Consider the following 21,732-nt stretch of genomic DNA (forward strand, 5'->3'; position numbering starts at 1 on the left):
CTTAAATACTTTAGAGGATTTTTAAATGCATTTCTGAGAAATGCTTGGAATGCTTAAAGCTCCCTGTACAATGAATTTGAGTGAGTGTTACGTGTCAACGGAACAGGAGCATAAACAAGGCGCCCGAGAAACATACACGCTCAAGAAAAACTCAAGGTTTGCTGAATTAAAGAAAACTATCACTGTTATGGGAGCAAAGCTTTCCCTCCAAACAGACCAATAAGGACTAGGGCCACTCGTAGCTGCAGTCTGCCAAGTGCCATCTTGCTCAGCCCACCAGCATCCAAGATACCCTTACTAGACTGTGTTTTCTCAAAAAAAACAGGAACTCTACGAGCTATGGCAACCGAGAAGAGCGAAGAGAGGAACACCGGGATCAGGAGGCAAGTAAATATTGAGAAGGATAAAAGGAAAGTAAATGCTTTTGTTAACATTAGTTGGATGGGATCAGACCAAAAGGGGAGATTCAGGAATGGAAATGTCTGCAGACACCTGGGAAGAAAATGGGTAGAGATTGGGGAGGGATGAGGAATTTAAAAACAAGCAACAGAAAAAGCTATCTATGAAGAAAAAAATGTTCAGAGAAGTGATTGTACAGTATATAAAAGTGAGCAGCCTGTGCGGCCTTCAGAGAAAAATGGCACCCCTAAATTACATAGAATCCACTTACTTTTTCCACTGGCCATTTATCTTTATCTCTATCCCCACCCCAATTATCCTAGCAATCTATTGGTTGTCTGCTGCCATTAGCAGAAAGTAGACCCTCAGCAGACCATACATCAGCTGGCAGGAAAACAGATGACGGATAATGCTTGTCAGCATATCAGAAAATGCTGGGGCAGGCTGCCAAACAAATCATGACTATCAACGTTTGTAATGTTTTGTCTCACATCATAAATGAATAGATTAAACAGATCCAACGAATAGCCCAGCATTATAGGCCACAAAGGAAGGGAACAAGGGAAAGGGACTGATGCTTCCCAAATATTCGATGGATGTCATGTGGCTGCTGTTGTTTTTGTTAGCATTTGTCTCACAAAGTTGCAGAGCCTCATAGTTTTTGTACCCTGCTCTCCTACTTCTTAACAGCATAGCTATCAATACCTGATATGACAAAGGAGTTTTGTTTCTCAGCCAACTTGCTGCAGTCTGATATGGATCAGAGTGGAGAGGGCGTAACTAGCTCAAAATCAGTCAAGTGGCTTCTGTGACTAAGGCAAGATTAGAACCCGGGTTTCCTCCCTCTTAATTCAGTACTGTGGCCAATATACCAGCCAGGTCTCTCCTTATTGGGCCTACAGTCTCATACTGTACTTTTTGAAATGCGTACCTGTTATAAGAAATTGTGCGGAAGTAGGTACTGGCAGAAAGTGAAGGACAGTATAAACTTAGCTGCAAGCTGGGCCGAATCCTGGGATGAGGACAGATCAGTCCCACCCTCAAAAGTTTAACACCGCACCTCTCTCTTCTCCAAGATCCCTCTAAATACAGAGCCATCCCGAAATACACACACATATACAATTGCAGAGACGCCCTTTATTTGAATTAGAAAGAGTACAAATCAAGCAGAGGAACATACATTTTTTTTTCAGTGAAAGCTTACAATCCAACTAAATGTTCTCCAAGTTTCAATATCAACCCCATAATACCCATATCCCCTCCCCTAAACCACCAGGGCCGGCCCTGGAAAACGATGCACCCTCATGTGGAAGTTGGTGCTTTTTCAAACACAGTGACACCCCCCCCCCCATCTTTTTTCTTGCCACCCTCCCTCATTAACTCTTTTCAACAAATACCCTCTTCCTCCATCAGTTTTCAGGACAGGAAGCAAATTGATCCTCTCCACATAGATGCTTTGGACATGCCCTTCAACCCAAATAACATAATCAATTAAGGACAATGGAAGCTGTAAACCAAAACACATGAACAGCACCACACTGGCTGCTCTTATTTAAAGGCTGTGTGTGTTTACCAGTTCCCAAATAATTCCCTCCCCCCTCCTGATCACTATTTATCTTGACAGAAGAGAAGCTTGAAGGCTTTCCTCTTGTACATCCCACCCTCACAGCCCCACCACCTGGAAAGTGGTCAGGGAATCCAACCCAATCTTTCCCCAGTCATTTGCCGATGACCCCTAAGGAAGACCACCCTGCTGCTTGCTTAATAAGCCAACTACACCAAGTTATTTCCATTAAAGCTATCAAAGCCCAATTCTCACATTCTCTTTTGCCACAGGCCATTCTTATCTGCAGAAAACAACCTGCACATAAATGCAAAGGCTGCCATAGTGGTTGAAATAATGCCATTCTAGAAGTGTCATGACTCATCATAACCAGTGGTTTGGCCGTCGTGCCTCAGGTTAACCTGCTTCGTGTGGAAAGTGAGGTTTCCCTTTTTCTCTTTTACCCATACATGCATATACATCGTGTGAACCTGGTCTTAAAATTACAACACAGGTCCTTAACAAAGACAGATTAACATCTGGGCTGGTCACTCATCACATCCTACTCTAATCTCAAAGGAAAACTCTCTCATTCACTCCAATGTCTTGCAGATTATTTGAAAATCGACACAGGCTTTTCCCAACTGAGCAAGAAATCAGTGCAACACAGAGGAGAGAGATGAGTTAGAGGAATATACAGTAATATGGAGAGGAAATGCAGTCTTGGGCAATCAGACCAGTGGTGGGTTGCCCCCGATATGGTAGTAAAACCGGCGGGAGGCTCCACCCACCGACCTGGACATCATCATAGGTGATCTGCGCATGCGCAGAAGCACACACACACTCCCAATGTGAACCGGTAGTAAAGGTAAGTAGAACCCACCCCTGAATCAGACACTGGAAAAGTGAGTCCCTTGCAACTTTAGTAAAAAAGAATTGGCACGGTATCTCTTCAGCATTGAAGAAAGCAAAGTACTTCTGATTAGAAGCAAAGATATCCTTAGTGCGCCAACATTTGATTATTCCTCTTCGTGGATTGGACCAGAAGAGGATGTGGTCTTTTTTTGTCCTAGTGGAAGCAGTGAGGGTGCTGATGGATGATTTATGGCTGCTGGTGGTATTGCAATTGATGGTTGCTGGCTATTTTTGGCACAAAGAGCCCTTTTAAGAAGCCTCGGATTCACTTCAGTGAGGTCAAACGATGGTTGATTGTGCTGAGTTCAATCTTAGGACTTCCCTCTGGACAAAGTCACTTTAGGAAGGCAGGTGCATGTCCATGCCAAACTTCAGCCTGTGAGCCTGGCACTTGGCTTCAAGAAGGACCTGAAGAAAAAGAAACTCACACTGAACATCAGTACTTGGATTTGGCCACCCAAAAACACCCTGTGTTTTTTCCTTTTTAGTGAGACTAATGTAACTGCCTTACGTTGGTAAAACCGAAAGACAGAACTGTATATTGGTGAGAGTTCTGAATTTAGACAAGAAGGGCTATTATATTTTAATTCTTTTTTTATTAATCCTTTTTCATATATATGTCCCAAGAGAGTTAGTAAACCTGAATTCAAAACCCATTCTAGCCTCACCTCCCTACCCAACCTTGCTCCCCATATACATTAACCTGGGGACAACTGAAAGCAGCTTCCTTTATTCTCCTCCCCAGAAGGAATTGAGAAATATTGTTTTCCGTTTTTTCCTTTTCCCTCAACACAATGTACGGAAGCAACTTTTCCCTTGAATTACAGAACCCAGGCAGAAGAGATTTATTCTTTTCTTCCGCAGCAGCCATTTTTTCAAATTCTGATTCTTGCACTGTGATAAATAAAATCCTATGCTGTGCCCCATATTGTGTGGCCCTCAGCACTTTGGATTTGTTGGCATGAAGAAGTTTTACTCAGCTGTTCAGTTTGTCCACAATTCTTTCATCAACATCATATCTGTAATTTACCCCAAGTAACAAATGATACAATTGCCAGTAAAAGGAAATCCATTCCACACCAGCCATTTGCTTCATGCTTTCTTACAAGAAGGTAAGCTGCTTTGCCATTTGTATGAAAGTAATGGGGGGGGGAATGCCTTTCTCCTAACAGAGTAAGGTCTCCTATAGACATTAGTGGATATTTATTTGTTTATTCATTAACTCTATATCCAGCCTTTCATTCAAGGCAATACGCATAATTATTTTCCTCCTCTTATATGACCGTGAGATAGACTCACACTCTCTCTCTCTCTCTCTCTCTCTCTCTCTCTCTCTCTCTCTCTCTCTCTCTCTCTCTCTCTCTCTCTCACACACACACACACACACACACACACACACACACACACACAATGGTTAAACTTCTGTGACTGAGAGTGAACTATTTTCCCTACTTGTGGTCTAACTTCAATGTCCTTAAAATGATTATCAATCTAAAAAACAATCTAAAGGTTTCCCTAATCAAGTGTTTTGCTGATGTGCTGGCTGGGGATGATAGGGTTTATAGTCCAACATGTCCCAAAACACAAAACTGGAAGGGAACTGAAAAAACTATGTGATATACGGTTGGGCTATTTTGCAAACTTAGTGAAGTCTGATGAACACTGTCTGACAAGTTGGGGGCTGGAGAGTTGCCTGCCAAGCATCCATGATACATTGACTAAAACACTGTCTCTCAAAACACTTTCCTGGTCCTGGTGTTATAATCCAAACTCTTCTGGAGCACACCTGAGTTGAAAAGGTTCCTCTAAATCACGCTTCATAATTACTTCCTGTGCTTCCCACCACCCACATGCAATAAAATACGATAAACTCCTGTATATCTGCCAATCTTGAGATGGCCAAAGGAAGAAGAAAAGGTTGCATTTCTCTGATCTGATCTCAGATGTGCAGTTCAATATTCAATTTGGGGAGGAGGAGAAAAAGGAGGAGGAGGAGATGGAGAAGGAGGAGTTACAACTCACTGGGTGATGGATATAGGCTTGGCAGTCATAGCACCAGGCAGAGAGATCTGCAAAGCTAAGCACCAGCGGATGCCCAGATTCCTTATTGTGATCCAGCATATGTTGATTAATGTAGCGTCCACAACAGACCTGAAACAAATAGAATATTTCAGGAGGGCAGGGCTGAAACATTAAACATGATCTCCGCCCAGAAACATTTTATTGGGGAGATGGGCAGCACATAAATTTAATCAATCAATCAATCAAATGATCTCAACTCATCAATTTCCTTAAAGGCATACCCCCCCCCCCACCACCACCACCAAAGCAAATGGAGCATATTACAAAGAAAGTAACGGTGGAGAACCAACTCTGTTGTTATTTCATTCAAGCAGTCAAACTGTAAGATGTTAGGAAGCAGGTCAATGAAACGCCTAAAATAGCTCCTGGCCAAGAACACATGGAGGAACGTCTCCTTGCCTGCCACAGAGACAATGAGCCCCTGAGCCAGAGCTCAAAACTAGCAACTCCAGAAGGAAATATTATTGGAGTACAAAGAGCCACACCTTATAACATGAGCAATCGGTGCACGGTCAGCTCTCTTTTATTTTTTTTTACTCCACAGAGCTCTCGAAGTTGGTGTGAGTTTCTGCCAATTTGGATGGGAAACTTTTAAGAAACAGATATCATGCGCCCTCAGAGACTTAACAACATGTAAGTTGTCTGTTAAAACATGTTGTTGTAACAAACATGTTTTAGGCAGGTAGTTCGGAGAACCGATAGCGATGGCGGCACGAGGCTCCGCCCACCCACCCAGTTATCATTACTTCCTGGTTTTAACCAGGAAGTAACCTGTTTTTTATCCTCTGCGCATATGCAGAAGGGTTTGCGCATGTACAGAGGGTCCAAGCGCGCATGTGACACAGCACGTGCACTTCCGAACCGGTAGAGAAGATAAGTAGATTTCACCCCTGCTCTAACCCCAAAGCTGCACTTTCAGGACTGGTATCCTTACCTTATAGCACACCAGACAAACCCAGTTCTCCATCTCGCTGCCACATTCTGCACAAGGCTCCCACACATTCAAGCCCACAGGAGGCACAGGCAGCACTGAGCTGAGGTGGGGGCACCAGGGTAAAGGAGTCGTGACATAAAAGAGCCCCTGGAAAGAGATAGCAGAAGAATTCCTTTATCCTGACATCTAGCCTCGAGGTTGTCCCTTCTGAGCCTTGACTTTTTCTCTTCAAGTTAGACTCCCCGCTTCCCCTGTTCTGAAACTTTTGCTAAACTCAGAAATTCCCTGTTGTGCATCTTCAGCTCCCTGGGCTGTTAAATAATCCCCAGGCACTTCTACCACCCTCCTTTCTTGTCTCAGTGCTTTTAATTCAGAAACTGATTGGATTTGAGAGAGTTTGCAAGTACTGTTCAAGGACCACTTCTTCTATTGCCTCTGTCCTGGTTCTGAAGTCAGCTTTAATTCTAGAACTAGCAACACAGATTCTCTGTTCTAAAACTCCTTGCGCATCACAGGAGCATTCCTGAAATCTTTGCTGGTGTACATATGGAGTAATAGCACATCCATGTAAAATCACTTCCACTCTATAGAGACTCCTCCGTCTCTAGTTGAAAGTCTCAAGGCTTTTCCAGTGAGGCTCCAAGCCAAAGGTGCCGTTCACTCTTCCTTAGGCCACTGACATGCTACTGCAGCTCTCTCAGACACAACTTTCTCTAGACTCAAGAAATCTAATCCTGATCTCTTCCCCAATAACCTTTTCCCTTCCCAATACTCACACTGCCAGCCACATCATCCCCAAACTGCTCATCAAAGGAAGAACAACCCCCTGCTGCTTCATCCAACAGGACAACCTCAACATTCATTGGGCGGTGATGCTGAAAGTAAGAGGGGAAAAAGAGATGGATGGTTGAGATGATATGAGGTAATATTTTTCAGAAGCCCTTAAAATGTAGTTATTTAATAGCAGAGTTGCAGCTTCCCTATCTATTTTTCTGTTTAGGGCTTGTTTTGTGGCATGTAAAAGGGCAATGAGAATGTCAACCCTGAAGCTGGCCTGGTTGAAGCCATCTTGCAGCTTCAGTGCCGCCACACTGGAGCTGAGGGATAGGGAGGCGGGATTAGAGATAGCTGGGGTCGTGTAGTCAAAATAAAATACTTTCTCTTGGGAACCAAGGACGTTCTCATATCTGGCCGGAGGAAGGAGGAGTGATGTCATCAGACCACCGGACAGTGACTTGATTAGACCATGTGACTGATTGTTTGGGGTTGAGGGAAAAACGTTTACTTTTAATTAGGTGAAAAACCGCAGGACTCTTCAGAGCCGGTTTTCCCCAGATCTGTGCCAATATGATATTTTCAATAAAGCAGTTCTTTAAGGAATCTACTTGCATTAGAGTTTTGCTTGATATGGAACTATTACTTGGAACCCTGACAGGGAAGCAGGGAAAAGGGGCTTAGTTATCTCTTCCCCAATAGTTTAAATATTTCAATTGGGTTGAGCAGCTTTTAACCATCTGAATTCTGAAATGAGCTGCCTTTGTTTAAAGACTTATCATCTAAATCAACTTTACTTCCTTTAAATGTGGTCTTCCATTCTCCCAAACAGCATCACCACAAAATGCTGGCTGTTAGGTAGTAAAGTGAATTGTAGTCTAACCCAGCAATCTCCAACCTTTCTGGCTCCATGGATTGGCAGCAGAGGTGGTGGCTGGAGGGGGGGGGGGTAGGGGTAGGTGGGAAAGGATGGTTTTGCGCATGCAACCTAGCTCCTGTGCATGCGCAAATGAAACTTCACATGCTCGCCCGCTGCTTGCGGACCGGAGGTTGGGGATCCTGGCCTAATATATGCATGAGATTCTCAAGCGAATGCTACTTAAAATCAGATGTTATTTCTTTTAAAATAAGAGAATCGCTGACATGGAAGTTAGACAAATTGGGGGAAATGGAAACAAGAGCTTCCTATGCAGGGAAGGGGAGGAGGAGGAATAAATCAGAGATGCAGAGTAGTTTGGTGCATTCGTCTGAGTCCGTTAGGTTAATTCTGAGCTCTTCAGACAAGGAGGAGGGTGAGCATTCCCAGTGCTAACTCTCTTTCTCTTCAACATGAAGCAACACAAGAAGATTGGCTCATTCCTAAACCAATTCTCAGCACAATCACTGGAGAGGCCAAGAAGCCTGAGCTGGAACACACCTGGACTCAATGCAGTCTTTCACACAATAGCAATAGCACTTAAGACTTATGTACCGCTTCACAGTGCTTTACAGCCCTCTCTAAGCAGTTTACAGAGTCAGCACATTGCCCCCCAACAATTTTGCGACCTCGGAAGGATGGAAGGCTGAGTCAACCATGAGCCGGTGGGGATTGAACTCCTGGCAGTCGGCAGAATTAGCCTGCAAGACTGCATTCTAACCATTGCGTCACCATGACCCAAGCTCCCAATTGCTTTGCAACAGCCGTAGCTTCATGTGAAATACTAGCAGATGTGAAAAGTATTCCCTAAAAGAAAAGAACAGCTTGGAAAACCCATGATGTGTAATGAAAAAAAGCTGCGGTACTCACTTTTTTTTTTTTATTGAAAAAGTTTTTCAAATACAAATTTTTCCCCCTTTCCCACCCCTCCTCCCTAGCCCCCCCTCACCCTCCCCTCCCACTGTGGCTTCTTCAAAGTAAAACCCAAATTCATAACAGATTATATAATACTTTACCATTCCCTTACTCCATCCCCCATATGCTGACCCTTTCTTTCTAATAATATTATTATATCCCCCTTATACTATACATTTCAAAATAACAGTCTACTATAACATTATATAATAACTCCTAATTTAGTATAATAATATTATTATATCCCCCAGTTTAGCAATTTCTACTCATAATCTACTGTTTCTCCTCCCCCATACATATATCACTTAAATCAAATCTTTTTTATATATTAATATAACATTTCAAAGCAACCTTCCACTATAAAACTATATAATAAATCCTAATTTAACATTTATTCAACTCATAGTCTGCCCATTTCCTCCACCCCCATAAATATATCTCCTAACTCAAATCTTTTACATATATTCATATCTAAACATAATATCCCTTTTCTTCAACTAAACAGTCAATAAGCTAACCTATCTCCACCCACTTTCCTACAGGACTACCGTACATAATAATTCTTAATATCTTTATTCTTCTGCCCACACCACTAAAAAGTATTCCCTTATGTAAATAAAATCCTCAAATGATTTTAAGCTTGTAGTCCATATAATATCTTCTGTAGTGTCTTTCAACTGGATTGTTAACTCCATCACCCATATTAGGGTAACATCACATCCTAATTCCAACAGTATGTTCGGTATCTTCAGTTACCATCTGCCCCCATCAACAATAGATGTCTTGATATATAAAAAACAACCACCCGAGTGACTTTATATTTGTATTCCATATAGTGTCTATAATAGTGTCTTTCATCTAGATTATTAATTCCAACCACCGTAATAGGGTAGCAACCAGATCTTCTGCGTGCCTCAATCTCATAACTCTCTTGCCTTGTAGCTCAGCATAAACGTAGTACATTTATCAAAGAATCCAGAATAGATAGTTCCAATCCACTCAGTTTAAGGCCCTTTTCACATCCCAAAAGTACAACACTGCAGAAGTCTGACACTCTCCTCAGGATAATATAAATCAATACTTTGCCTCAACTATCTTTTCATATATTCAATCATCTCTTAGATAACTGGCATTACACTGTTGTTTAGTTTAAAAGTTTTTGTTTTTGTTTTTGTAAGACCTGCTTCTTCTTTTCTTGGCTTTTTGTGAGTTAGATCTCCATCCTGATTTCCTTTCTATAAGTTGTGTATCAACTATTTGGTTTTCATGCTGATCTGTAACTTGATCTTGTTGGTTTTGCTTTTGTGGTTTAAATCTCCACTCTGGTTTCTTTTCTATAAGTTGTTTGTCAACTGATTGATTTCTATACTGGTCTGTAACTTGATAAATCATCACATTAGCATCCAAAGCCGCCTCTAAAGGAGAATCCAGAAGCGGCTCATCTACAAAGACCTCTGTAACTTGTGCAGTACTCACTTTTTTGTCAGGAGCCATCACTTCACCAGAGAAGCCCTCTGCCGATACCCCTTCCTTTGGTGCATCCTCTGCTGCATCCTTGGTGCATCCTTCCTTAGGGGATCCACCGACTTTTGGCTGAGCTTCCTCATCCACTGGACTAGAATCAGGAGAGAGAGAACTCGAAGCCGTTTCGGCCTCTTCCATGAGATTGTCTTCTAGCTGGAGGGAGCCCAAGCCCACCACAGCATCATCTATCGCTTCCGCTACAGGTTGAGCTACAGGGTTTTGGAGCAACTCCTGAGGGGCTTGTTCAGGAATCTCATTTGGAATGGGAGTTTCCTTCCCAGCCCGAGTCCTAGGCTTCTCCCACAGAGTGGCAGGCACTGGGGAGGAAAAATAAAAGTCGCCTTTCAGATGCTTAGTTAAAATGATGGGAATGGAAAAGGTGAGAACGTGAATTCACGGTGTTACTAAATGGGCAGGCACTCAATACAACTCCGATCTCCCTTTATTTGCGCACTTATTCCCCTGTGTTTTCCCCAACTTCATCCTATTCCCCTTGTCCAAATTCTTACATCAGGCCTCTCCCACTCCCTCCCTAGCTTTCTTTGCCCTGTTCTGCTGCAGCCCATCCCTGTGTCAGTGCTTTTGTAGGAAAGGGCCTTTTGCGACATCAGCAGGAATTCAACCAATCTCTTATCACTTTTTTCCTACACTGTGTAGTTGCTAGGCACCCTCAAACATCAAGTTGAAAAGCCTTGATGCTACTACTAATGGCTGTGAAGATCAAATGTATTTTAATGCAGGGGTCCCCAACCCTGAGCCACTCCTCAGCGTTAGCATCACCACTTTAGCTCCATCTCAGATCAGGCATGGATTCTCACAGAAGCATGAACCCTACGGTAAATTGCGCATGCGAGGGATCTCGGTTGTGCGCTCCTCCCCCCTCCTCCCCTGGTCCGTGGAAAAATTTTCTACCACAAAACAGATCCCCAGATCAAAAAAAGGTGGGGACTGTTATTTTAATGGATTCGCCCACTTTTGTCACTTCTTAGGAGTTTAGGCTCCTTGCATGTTTCTCCAAGGGCAGATGTGTTCAGTCCCACTGGATTGAGCTGAAAGCAACTATATAAATAATGTAGTCTAACTCTCTACTCACGATAGCAAACACCTGACCATCCAGCTCCCTATGAAAATTAACTTTTGTGGCCTCTTGTCTTCAGAGGATTCATTCTTTTTGCCTTCTCTTTGAACACTATTTATGTGATCTTCACCTTGATGAGCCTTAAAAGGAGGAAGGCTGGCTTCCAGTCCTTTTACCTTCCTCTCCAGCAAAGAGACAAGTCCGTAGGTGTAAAAAGCAAGCTCTTCTGATAAGAAGACAAATGCCCTGCAAAGTCATACAACTGCACCTTCTTCCTTTTGGCAGAATCTGAGTTTCTTCTTTCCCCTCCTAAATTGCCTCCAAAACTTCCCTCTTCTGATTTGCTATGTCCCTCTGTCTAAAGAGCATCATTTGAGAATAAGCTCCTCGCTACGAAATTACTCCACCCACTAGCTGGTTGCCTGATCAGGAAGTCTGCTATAGCTGTAAGCTTCCATACCTCTTATTTAGACTGTGTGGAAAACAAGGACGCACACAACCTCTCAGCCAAAAAACTACACAAAGCTCACCCAATCAGCCTGCTCTGCAATTCACAGGCTCCCTTGCAAAACTCAATTGCTCTTGTTGCCTACCTGTGGCTCATTCCGCACAAGACTGTGGCACATTCCCATTTTAGAAGTGTCCCAAATGCATGATTCAATAGTAGTAGCCTCTTATGGAATAGAAGTGGGGGCAAGCTAAGAAATACTGACACTACAGCTTCACAGCAAGAGGTAAATTGCGGATTCTGTTTTGGTGTACAGCCACTAGGCTGTAGCAGTTGTTATGAAGTGCATCAGCCCAGACAGAACAGAGATACTTTAGATAAAAAGAGAATTATTCACCTTCCAGTCGGAGGCTTGCCCAATATTTGCGGTGCATAGCAGTGACACGGGCCAAGGACTGCAGGGCACTCAGATGGGGGGGCTTTAGGCGTCCGAGTGGGGGTGGAGGATCCCCCAGAAGGCTGCGCGTGCACATGGTCATGGACTCTGAGATAGATTCTAGGTTGTAGCCACCCTGAAGGGAAAAAAAAAATACAATTACTCTGATGTCAAAGTAATTGGTACCAGCCTACATGCAGGTTGGTGTGCAAGAGCAGAGCTGCTACTGTAAAAATTCTTCACTGCAATCTCAAACAGAAACAGCAAGCTTCTAGTCTTCAAGTCTATGCTTCCAGACAGCAAAAGCAACTCAGCCTCTCCAGGGAACATAAGCTACCAATCACACTTGGGGGCTTCAACTTAACACCAAGTCTGGTCTATTGGTGAAGGATGGAAGATTTTGGAATGAGGAAAAGAAGGAAGAACGGTAATTAACATAGGGCTTGAGCACTCACAATTCACAGACAGGTAATCCTGGCTTAACCAACACTTCTTCAGCAATTGTTCACGTTACAAGAGCACTGAGTGAAGGGGACTCATAACTGCATGAAGTTTGCCTAACGATGGCAACTGGGACCGCCAGAACTACCATCGTAAGCTGGTGCAGTCACGTGATGTCGCGCCTTCTGACTGCATCACTTAGCCATGGAGGTTCCTTGTCCCAATTACTGTTGGTAAATGAGGACCGCCGATACTATACATATTACTGTCAGTTGGATGACCTCTGTAGACACATTGGCAACTCTGAGAACATATTGTGGGCCTTCTCATAAAAAGAGTTTCACCAGAGTTAGCAACTGTGCTGGCCGTTATGGCCAGACTCTACGCTCCAATTTAACAGATGAGAAGCTTGTGGGGATGCTGCTTCCTGGTAGCTTCTGCAGCTTTCCAGGATATTCTCTCCCTCTTTAGTTAATCTTTGTTGTCTCAGCAGGTCCCCTCCTTCCAAATAAAGCACAGTGTGATAAGTCATTGTGCTTTTTCCTTGATCAGAAACCTTCTGGAGCCCACATGGAGCCCAAAGGCGTTCTTGCAAACAATGCTGACATGAGAGCCTGGTGCTTTATAGCTTGCTGGCTTCTGCTTCATTTAAAATGATAGCAAATAAAAAAGTTAATGTCACTCTGTGTACCTACCCACACTCAAAACTAGCTCCCGGAGCTCTGCCAGATAATAAAGACAGACTTCTGACCTACCTCAAGGACAACAGCAACTTTCCCTCCTGCCAAACCCAAGAGGAGGTGGGTCATATGGGCGTAGCATTCTGGGGTCACGAGACACCCCCCCAATGGGTCACCTCGAGCAGCATCAAAACCAGCCGACACCAGGACTAGCTCCGGGTTGAACTAGAAAAAAAAAACACACATGCTGACTGAACCTTCCGCTTTTCCTGCTAAATCCCTTTGTCCGGCTTTTGTACCACTGGAGGCCAGGTGCATGCATCTTTGTTCTCTTCAGATACTGTGATCCCAGAATCCTCAAACATAAGCCAGGATGGGTTGGGTTCTTGAGAACTGTAACCCAACCTACCTAGTGGTTACCCAGTTATCTTAGCCAAATGGAACATGCCTACAACCTCTGGATCAGTGGCAAGGAATCTCAATGTCTGCATTTCCCTGCAAAAGACCGTTCGGGCTCTAAATGCCTTGGATATCTCAGTAGAAAGTTTTAATTGTTGCTTTTATTGTACACCACCCAAAGTTACTTGTGTGAGGTGGGTGAGCATATACATTTGATTAAATAAATAAATAACGCTACTTCCCCCCCCCCCATTGTTTTCTCTCTCTTTTAATAACTATTTAATAATAGTTAATAGATGGCATCCAATAACTGCCGTCATGGCACCATTCGAGCCACTCCTAAATTTCCCATCATGAATATTCAGTGCCTACCTCATAGCTAACAGGCATGATAATCTGATGGAAGGCAGCCAGATATTCAGAGTCTCCCATCCGGGAACAGTTCCAAGGCACATTAAGGGTGAAGCCTTCCCCAGGTCCCACACCCACTCGGTCATAATCTGCATCCTCAGAAGTGGGGAAGAAAGTGCCATTGTCGTACCGATGGAGGGAGATGTACAAAACACTAGAAAGGAAGGGAAAGGAAAGGTGATCAGAAAAGAAAGTGCAGAGGCAAAGGCCTTGCTCCTCCTAATCAAGATGTGGAGAACTGCAGATCACAATTACATATTTTGGCTTCTCAGACTTGCTGGTTCCATTCTCCCTTCTTTCCCTTTCTCACTCTCATTAAAACCTTGAGCAATTCATAGGACAATGGCTTCAAGGAATTGGAGGACAATGTCTGCCTTGTCTTGTCTTACTTTATCATATTATCTTGTCTGTCTGTCTCTCTATCATCTACCTACCTACCTACCTACCTACCTACCTACCTACCTACATCATCTATCTATCTATCATCTATCTATCTATCTATCTATCTATCTATCTATCTATCTATCTATCTATCTATCATCTATCTATCATCTATCTCCCTCCGTCCATCCATCCATCCATCTATCTACCTATCTATCTATCTTAAGGAGAATTACATCTCTTGAGTATTTGCTGCCTATGATCAAAACAAAGCTGATATCTGATGTTACTTTAAGTAACACTAATCTTTTTGTTCCAGCAGCTGGTTATCCCAGTTCCTTAGTCAGAGAGATGCCATTTTTGATGGCCTTCTAGATACTGCAGTGGCAACCAGGGAGGGGGGAAGAAGAAAGATAAGTCCTAGAAGGGCCCAGCTACTCTCTGCTAGCAATGAAAAAAAAAGGTTTAACTATTTTGGATTGTACATATGGCAGGGAGAAACAATAGAGAGACAGTTTGGGAATTAAACTAAATCGTTCTAACACAGCACTGACTGATCTTCAGATGAGACACTACTTCTCTTGCTAGGTATGTCTTGTGAACACAATCACAGACCAGATTTTTATGTTAACAGGAGAATTGAACGTATAGCCTTTCCATACAGAAATCTATTACTAGTTTCCTCCCAAAAGTTATCTTTATTTCAACTGCCAAAGTTAAAAGCCAGAAGATCAGAAGATCCTTTTTATTTGATAATAGGGCGCTAGAAACCCTTGTCAAATTTTTGCAATTTAACCCTCTATTCCTGTTTGGAGACATGCCATCATGGTATGGCTATATTTCTGGAATTTTATAAGGAAGGATGGAGGCTTTTTCAGCCAAACAATTCTACATGTATTTAAAACTAAAAAACGATGAGGAGTCTCTTTTCAGTCTGAGCATGCATCAAAATTAATGCAAGCACCACAAGCGTGTTTAATTTTATCCTTTATTTTAGTTTGAGCATAGGGAGAAATTGGTTTCAGGGTCCAATTTCCCTTCCCTGTTTTAATATACTTGAATTATTTCATATCTCAAAAAAAGGAAACATTTTGATTATGAAACAGGGGTGAGCGGGAAGGAGTGTTACTGCAGAATATTTTAAAATGTCCCCCTTTGGTAAAAACTGATCCTTAACAGTGACCTCTAGCTGAGCAGGGGAAAAAGAACCCTGATTCCCTAGTCTATATAGGGTATAACATCACTATTTCTTCAAATGGGGAGAAATTATAGACAGCACCTGGGATCATCTTCAAATATGTGCTGTGTTCCATTGCCATGGTGAACATCCCAGTCTAGTATCATAACCCTGAGAAATAAAACCAAAATTAGATCAGTAAATCAAACTCCCTGGTTCAGTTCAGTTAAAATATATGTTAACTGTTATGGAGCTCCCAGAATTACAATCCCCACTCCCATGAGACCTCTTGGGGAAGAAAATTAAAGGACTAAATCTGCTTTAATTAGTCAAAAAAACCTGTCATGTTCTTATTGAGTATATTCACCTCAACCGCCTCTGGGCCAGGCGCTGGGCATAGCGTGCTGCCAAAGCCACCGAATTGAAGAAGCAGAAGCCACAGGCAGTATCTGATTCTGCATGGTGTCCAGGCGGGCGGACAATAGCCACAGCATTATGAGTCTAAGGACCCAGAAAAAGAAACAACAGATCAGTGGTGCTGTACTGAAAATTCAGGAGAGCAATGGGACCTGTGCAGAGAATTTCTGAGAAGCTAAAAAGAGATCTACAGAACATGCCACTTGCTAGAGGCGGGCCTGTTCAAAGGCCTTAGGAAAGCAACTGGATAAAAAGATATCATTTGCAGCAGATTGACTGAATTAATTGCTGCTCACTCTCTGCCCTGGCATTTACCTTCCCAGACAGCACAGCCTCTACTGCACTGAATGCGGATCCGGCCGCCAGCCGGGCACACTCATAGGAGCTGGCACAGATGTAGACAGAATTGTACTCGTCACCCTGGCGATGCAGGTCACGGGGTTTCATGGTGGCTGTGGACTTCAATGTCTCCACATAAGGCAGGCTGCAGAGAGGAGGAGGAGAAGTGGCAATGAAGCAGCCTTTCTCAACTGGATGCAGGTTAAACAGGTTGGGCTTCAACCCCTAAAAGTCTGTTAGCAGATCTAGCTGTGGAGCTAAAACCCAATGCCTCTAGAGGGCATCTGATTGGAGAACACTGTAATGTGGACTACACTCCTTCTTTATATTTAAAAGAAGAAGAAGAGGAAGAGGAAGAGGAAGAGGAAGAGGAAGAAGAAGAAGAAGAAGAAGAAGAAGAAGAGGAGGAGGAGGAGGAAGGAAGAAGGAGGAGGAGGAAGTGAAGCTTCAGGCATCATCAATGGGCACCACTCCCAACCCTGCTTTGTGAGATCTCCCATTCCTCTCCTTGTTGTTGAAAAGGCTGTTGGAATGGAACTCATCAGAACCTGTGGCACATTTGTAGCTCTTCTTCAGAGGCAAGACGGGCTGGGAGCCGATAGCACCTTTCTGTCAGATGCAGCTCCCTGTGGCGCTGGAAGATCCTGGATACTCTCTGAGGCAGCTCTGGATGTTGGCTACGAAAGAAAGGTAAGAAACGAAGAATGGCAGAAAGTCACGATTCCTAAGGAACATTTTTATATGGGGGAATCCTCTGCCCTTCCAAGGACAGAGTCACACTAGATTTCAAATCTGCTTGGAGGCCATGTGGCTGAATCATTTGATAATATCATTTGATATTTTTGGTTTTTGGTGAATATCTTAGAAAAGCATAGCCCTTAAAGTCTGTGTTTCCAAAAATAATTAGATGTTCCCTTGAAAGAAACTCAAGTCAAAAGCAGGGTTATCAGCTATGGTGACTTAGTGGGGAACTGGTGCTTAGGTGTGTTCAAAAACTTTCTCTTTACCAGCTGATTCATGGGGTTGTATTTTATTCTACTACACTAGCTGAAGCAAAACCACATGTATGCATTATACATAGAGAGGGGATGGAAACATTCAACAAACCTAAACGATATCTGAAATTCTTACCTGTCCCACATATTGTAATGCTCCATCATCTTCTCATCGTAGACTAGCCCCGTGCAAGAAGGGGGCTGAGGCTGTATCAGTTCAGCTGCTGACCTGGAGAGGGGATCAGCTACAGAGAGAGGGCTGGCTGGTGGCCAAGCTACGCTGAGCTTGCCATCCTCCTGGGGCACATCAGCACCTGAATTGTGTGGAAGAGGCAGAGAAAGATCCCGTGAGTGTCCTAAGCAGTCCCGATTATCTGACAGTCAATCAGAGTGGAAAGGAATTGAGAGTAAAGATGCCTCCCCCACCCCCCAGACTACTTGCTTTTGAGGAATGGGAAAAAGAGAGCTACATTCACTCACTGATCCTCCGTAGGTTCTTCCAATACTTGCTATGAATTGCAATGGTCTGAGACACTGAGCTGAGAGCACTGACGGGAGGAAAAGAAGATGCTTTAATCAGACTGCTGCTCAGAGGAGAGAGGGTTGGATTTGATCCAACACGTTGATTATAAAAGCATCCGGCAGCAGGGAGCTGTGGGTCAATATCATTTTTACCTGCTACATGGGAGGGAAGGTGATTCCATCAGCGGACAGGGATCTCCTAGAAGAGTCTTAAGGGCCATGCAGGTTCCCTCAGCCAAAGACTGGAGATTGTACCCACCCTGTGAAAGGAGAGGAGCTAGGTGGCTTCCTTAAGAGACAGCCCAACCCTATCCCCAGTCCAAAAGCGGAAAGTCACCCACCTCCAGAGATAAAACCAGCTTGCCTCCAGCCAGTGACTTTAACAGGTGTGTCAGGTGAGCAAAGCATGCTGGAGTGGCAGCCATCTCCCCCTAGAACGGGCAAAGATTGATCAATTTCACTCTCCTGAGTCACTCTTGGAAAAAGGAGCAAGGCATGAATCAGGGAGGGGATAAGGTAAAGGTAAAGGTTTCCCTCGCACATATGTGCTAGTCATTCCTGACTCTAGGGGGCGGTGCTCATCTCTGTTTCAAAGCCGAAGAGCCAGCACTGTCCAAAGATGTCTCCGTGGTCATGTGGCTGGCATGACTGTGCACGGAACACTGTTACCTTCTCACCAAAGGTGGTCCCTATTTTTCTACTTGCAATTTTAATGTGCTTTAGAACTGCTAGGTTGGCAGAAGCTGGGACAAGTAACGGGAGCTCACCCCATTAGGTGGCACTAGGGATTCGAACCGCTGAACTGCCGACCTTTCAATCGACAAGCTCAGCGTCTTAGCCACTGAGCCACCGCGTCCCTAGGGAGGGGATACATTAAATTAAATGGGGGGAAAAAACCGAGGCATTATCAGACAGATTATTTCTATTGCAGCAGTCTCCTGGAAGCATCTCTAAGGCTGTGACAAGAGAAATGGGAATGTAAAAGTCCTTGTTCCTCAAGGTTGGTGGAGCTGTTTCTGCATTGACTAATTGAAGCTCTAGGGCTACAGAGAAATATCTTAGATCTGTCCTTGCCACCGGCAGTCCCACACTTCAAAGTCCTCTTTCTAAGTCAGGTAAGTCCAGCCCTCGTTCTCAGTAAACCACCTGTGGCTTCAGGGATGGTCTAAGGTGGGCAGCCAGCTTAATCATCTACTTCACTGAATTATTCATCAAAGCTACCATCAATTACCTTACCATACATAAAGTTAAAGGCATGATTAGTTGTACAACCTTGTTTTTACTTCTCTTACAACAACCTGGAGGTTTTACAAGCAGGACAGGGGATTAAACATTGTCAACCCCCCCCACTTCCAAAAATATTAGCCATTAATCATTCTTTCTTTTTCTTGCAGAATTGGTCAAGCATGTTTATCAAGAAGGCAGCTAAGTGAGTTTTGTCCTATTTTACGACCTTTCTTGCCACAGTTGTTAAGTGAATCACTGCAGTTGTTAAGTTAGTAACACAGTTGTTAAGTGAACCTGGTTTTCCCATTGACTTTGCTTTGTCAGGAGGTCACAAAAGGGGCTCACATGACCCTGCGACACGGCAACTGTCGTAATATGAGTCAGTTGCCAAACACCTGCATTTTGATCACGTGACTCTGGGGATGCGGCAACGGTCGCAAAGGTGTGAAAAACGGTCATGTCACTTTTTCAGTGTTGACGTAAGTTCGAATGGTCATTAAATGAGTTGTTGTAAGTCGAGGATTTCCTGTACTTGCCTACTGACGCCTGATGCAAATATGTAAGTTGTGGCAAGTGTTTGAAGTTGCCACTGAATTGCAATTTTAATCCGATGAAGGGGAATTTATTAAAAACACAAAGAATAATCAAATTAATGACTGAATTATTTTTTTATTGAATTTCAATTAACGTTAGTATTTTCTTACTTCTTGCCTAGTCTATTTCTTTACCCTAGATCTCCACAGTCCCTGGTTCCCAAAAGGTTGCCTATCCCTGCTCCAGAATGTAATTGTGACTTTAATCTAGGGTACCAGGAAGAAAATAGATTGTAACATCTAAAAATTGCTGAGGAACGCTCTGGAGGGAGCAAAAAAAAAAACACAAAACCTTACCTTAGGGTCACCAATTACAGCATCAAAACCAGCAGCGACCAGGACTATCTGGGGTTGGAACTGCAAAGAAAGTACAATAGAGCCAGAATAAATTATCCAATTGGAACAAAAACCAGGAAATTCCCAGAGTTCAAGAACAAGACTGGGGAGTATGCTAAGGATTGTTTGCTTTGTGATACTTTTATATAGAACAATGTTCACTGGCATGCTACTTTATTTTTGTATTATGACATGACAGAGAATGAAGCTGCTTTAGAGGACTGCAGTGGACAGGGGAGAAGGAAAGGGAGGAGAGGAAAATGCTGACTTCACCGAATTTCTGCTCCATGAAGCAAGAAGAAAAATTTTGCAAAGGACTCGGGCAGACCATACAACTCAAATAGATGACAATGCCATCCCCAAATTTATACAGGCTGCAAATGAGCTGTCAGCCAGAAGAACAGAATGCCACAAAAAAAGAGATTTTCAACTGAAGTTGCATGGGCATCTCTCAAAGATTCTCTGATGGATCCTGCACTGAGCAGAAGGCTGGACCAGATGACCTCTAGATACGTTCCAACTCTATAATTCTACAAATTTCACACAAACAAGTCCCAATTCTGCACAATCTCACCTGTGTTTCAATTAAAGCAGAAAATCAAGATCATTTTTTAAAATTAAATTTCTACACCACCCATCTCATCTAAGTGACCCTGGATGGTTTACAACATTGGATTGAATACAACAATATAACAAGAGAAAGAGGAAGGCATGAAGGTCAAGACCAGCTCTTGAATATTGTACTAACAATGTTAAATAGCATGCCATCCAACAAAGGATTAAGAAATGCTTCCATCAGCATTTCCTATTGTATGAGCCTGGATTACAACAAGCTGTTTATAATCCTCGACTACTTTTGTGGACAATTATAACTATACAAATAAAAATAAAAATAAATAAATAAATAAATCAAGAAATCAAGAAATAGATTGGATTGTCCATACTTTCAAAATGCTATATGCCTCATTCCTTACCTCTAAGGCCACCGGTAGTAGGACATGTAAAAAGGCAGAGAGGTAGTCAGCATCCCTCATTCCTGTCTAAAGCGATAGAAAAAACATCAAAGGAGTTTAAAGCAAATCCCCAAGAAATATCTTTATATGCACACATACAGCATGGTCACTCTATCTAAGATAGCAGCTATTGTTGATGTAACAGAGGAACAGTAAGGAAGGTCATAAACGTTGATGGATCTGATATTACGTACGCTAAAAGAAATCAGATCCAAAACCTCTACTTGTTTGTTTTGACATAGTGTGATGTGTAAATCCACCTTAAGAAAAAACCAAGCTGTAATCTGTAGTCATGGTTTGTAATAGATTTCTGAATCTGAGCTCATTTCTAGATTCTAAAACACAGTGGATGGATTCATGAACTACACTGGGGTAGGTGTGTCAAATTTGCGTCGTCACATTGTCGTATTGTGACTTCCCCCTTCGCTAAAACGGGGTGGGCGTGGCCAGCGCATGATGCATCCAGCCCACGGGCCGCAAGTTTGACACCCTGGAACTACACTAAACCCCAACAATGTAAGTGTTCTGAAGTTGGTTTACCACAATGAAAAAGCACACTGTATTTGTGAATGAAAGCTTGACGGTTTATCATTCAGTGTGAACCCAACCAAGATTTATTCAAGAACAAGGTCCGGAATGATATGTGAATTTGATTTATTAGGTCTATAAAAAGCTGAGTAGCACTGGAAGCCTATACTAACAGGTCCTCATACCAGTGGCTACTGCAAAGGGAAAAGGCCATTTCCAAGCAACTGCAGAGAGTGGGGAGCCTTTTCTCATCTGAAGCCTACCTCACAGCCTAAAAAAGCTACAATATGAATGTAGATCCACATGCAA

General features: G+C 43.1%; 1 protein-coding gene and 1 long non-coding RNA gene across 3 annotated transcripts in view; one reads left to right on the forward strand and one right to left on the reverse strand.

Moving 5' to 3' along the window:
* Positions 1-1,521: 1,521 nt before the first annotated feature.
* HDAC6 (histone deacetylase 6) overlaps positions 1,522-21,732 on the reverse strand; it is a 39,574-nt gene continuing 19,363 nt past the window's right edge. For both annotated transcript variants that reach the window (XM_087888692.1, XM_087888691.1), the window contains exons 12-29: positions 20,857-20,922; positions 19,844-19,903; positions 18,068-18,157; positions 17,880-17,986; positions 17,685-17,752; positions 17,341-17,518; positions 16,758-16,886; positions 16,186-16,354; positions 15,821-15,954; positions 15,556-15,624; positions 13,857-14,049; positions 13,161-13,310; positions 11,926-12,100; positions 9,955-10,319; positions 6,650-6,748; positions 5,874-6,020; positions 4,880-5,008; positions 1,522-3,265 (exon numbers count right to left, since the gene is read on the reverse strand). In XM_087888692.1, the coding sequence (XP_087744818.1) occupies positions 3,197-3,265; positions 4,880-5,008; positions 5,874-6,020; positions 6,650-6,748; positions 9,955-10,319; positions 11,926-12,100; positions 13,161-13,310; positions 13,857-14,049; positions 15,556-15,624; positions 15,821-15,954; positions 16,186-16,354; positions 16,758-16,886; positions 17,341-17,518; positions 17,685-17,752; positions 17,880-17,986; positions 18,068-18,157; positions 19,844-19,903; positions 20,857-20,922 (2,397 nt within the window). In that variant the 3' untranslated portion in view covers positions 1,522-3,196. The remainder of the gene's footprint in view (positions 3,266-4,879; positions 5,009-5,873; positions 6,021-6,649; positions 6,749-9,954; positions 10,320-11,925; positions 12,101-13,160; positions 13,311-13,856; positions 14,050-15,555; positions 15,625-15,820; positions 15,955-16,185; positions 16,355-16,757; positions 16,887-17,340; positions 17,519-17,684; positions 17,753-17,879; positions 17,987-18,067; positions 18,158-19,843; positions 19,904-20,856; positions 20,923-21,732) is intronic.
* LOC117675446 (uncharacterized) lies at positions 6,718-20,170 on the forward strand. Its single transcript, XR_004594206.3, has 3 exons — positions 6,718-6,795; positions 19,121-19,155; positions 20,082-20,170. It is a non-coding gene; the product is annotated as an uncharacterized LOC117675446 (long non-coding RNA).

Source organism: Pantherophis guttatus, chromosome 2 (assembly GCF_059756535.1).
Source record: "Pantherophis guttatus breed Tessera chromosome 2, ASM5975653v1, whole genome shotgun sequence".
In the NCBI taxonomy this organism is placed as follows: Eukaryota; Metazoa; Chordata; class Lepidosauria; order Squamata; family Colubridae; genus Pantherophis; species Pantherophis guttatus.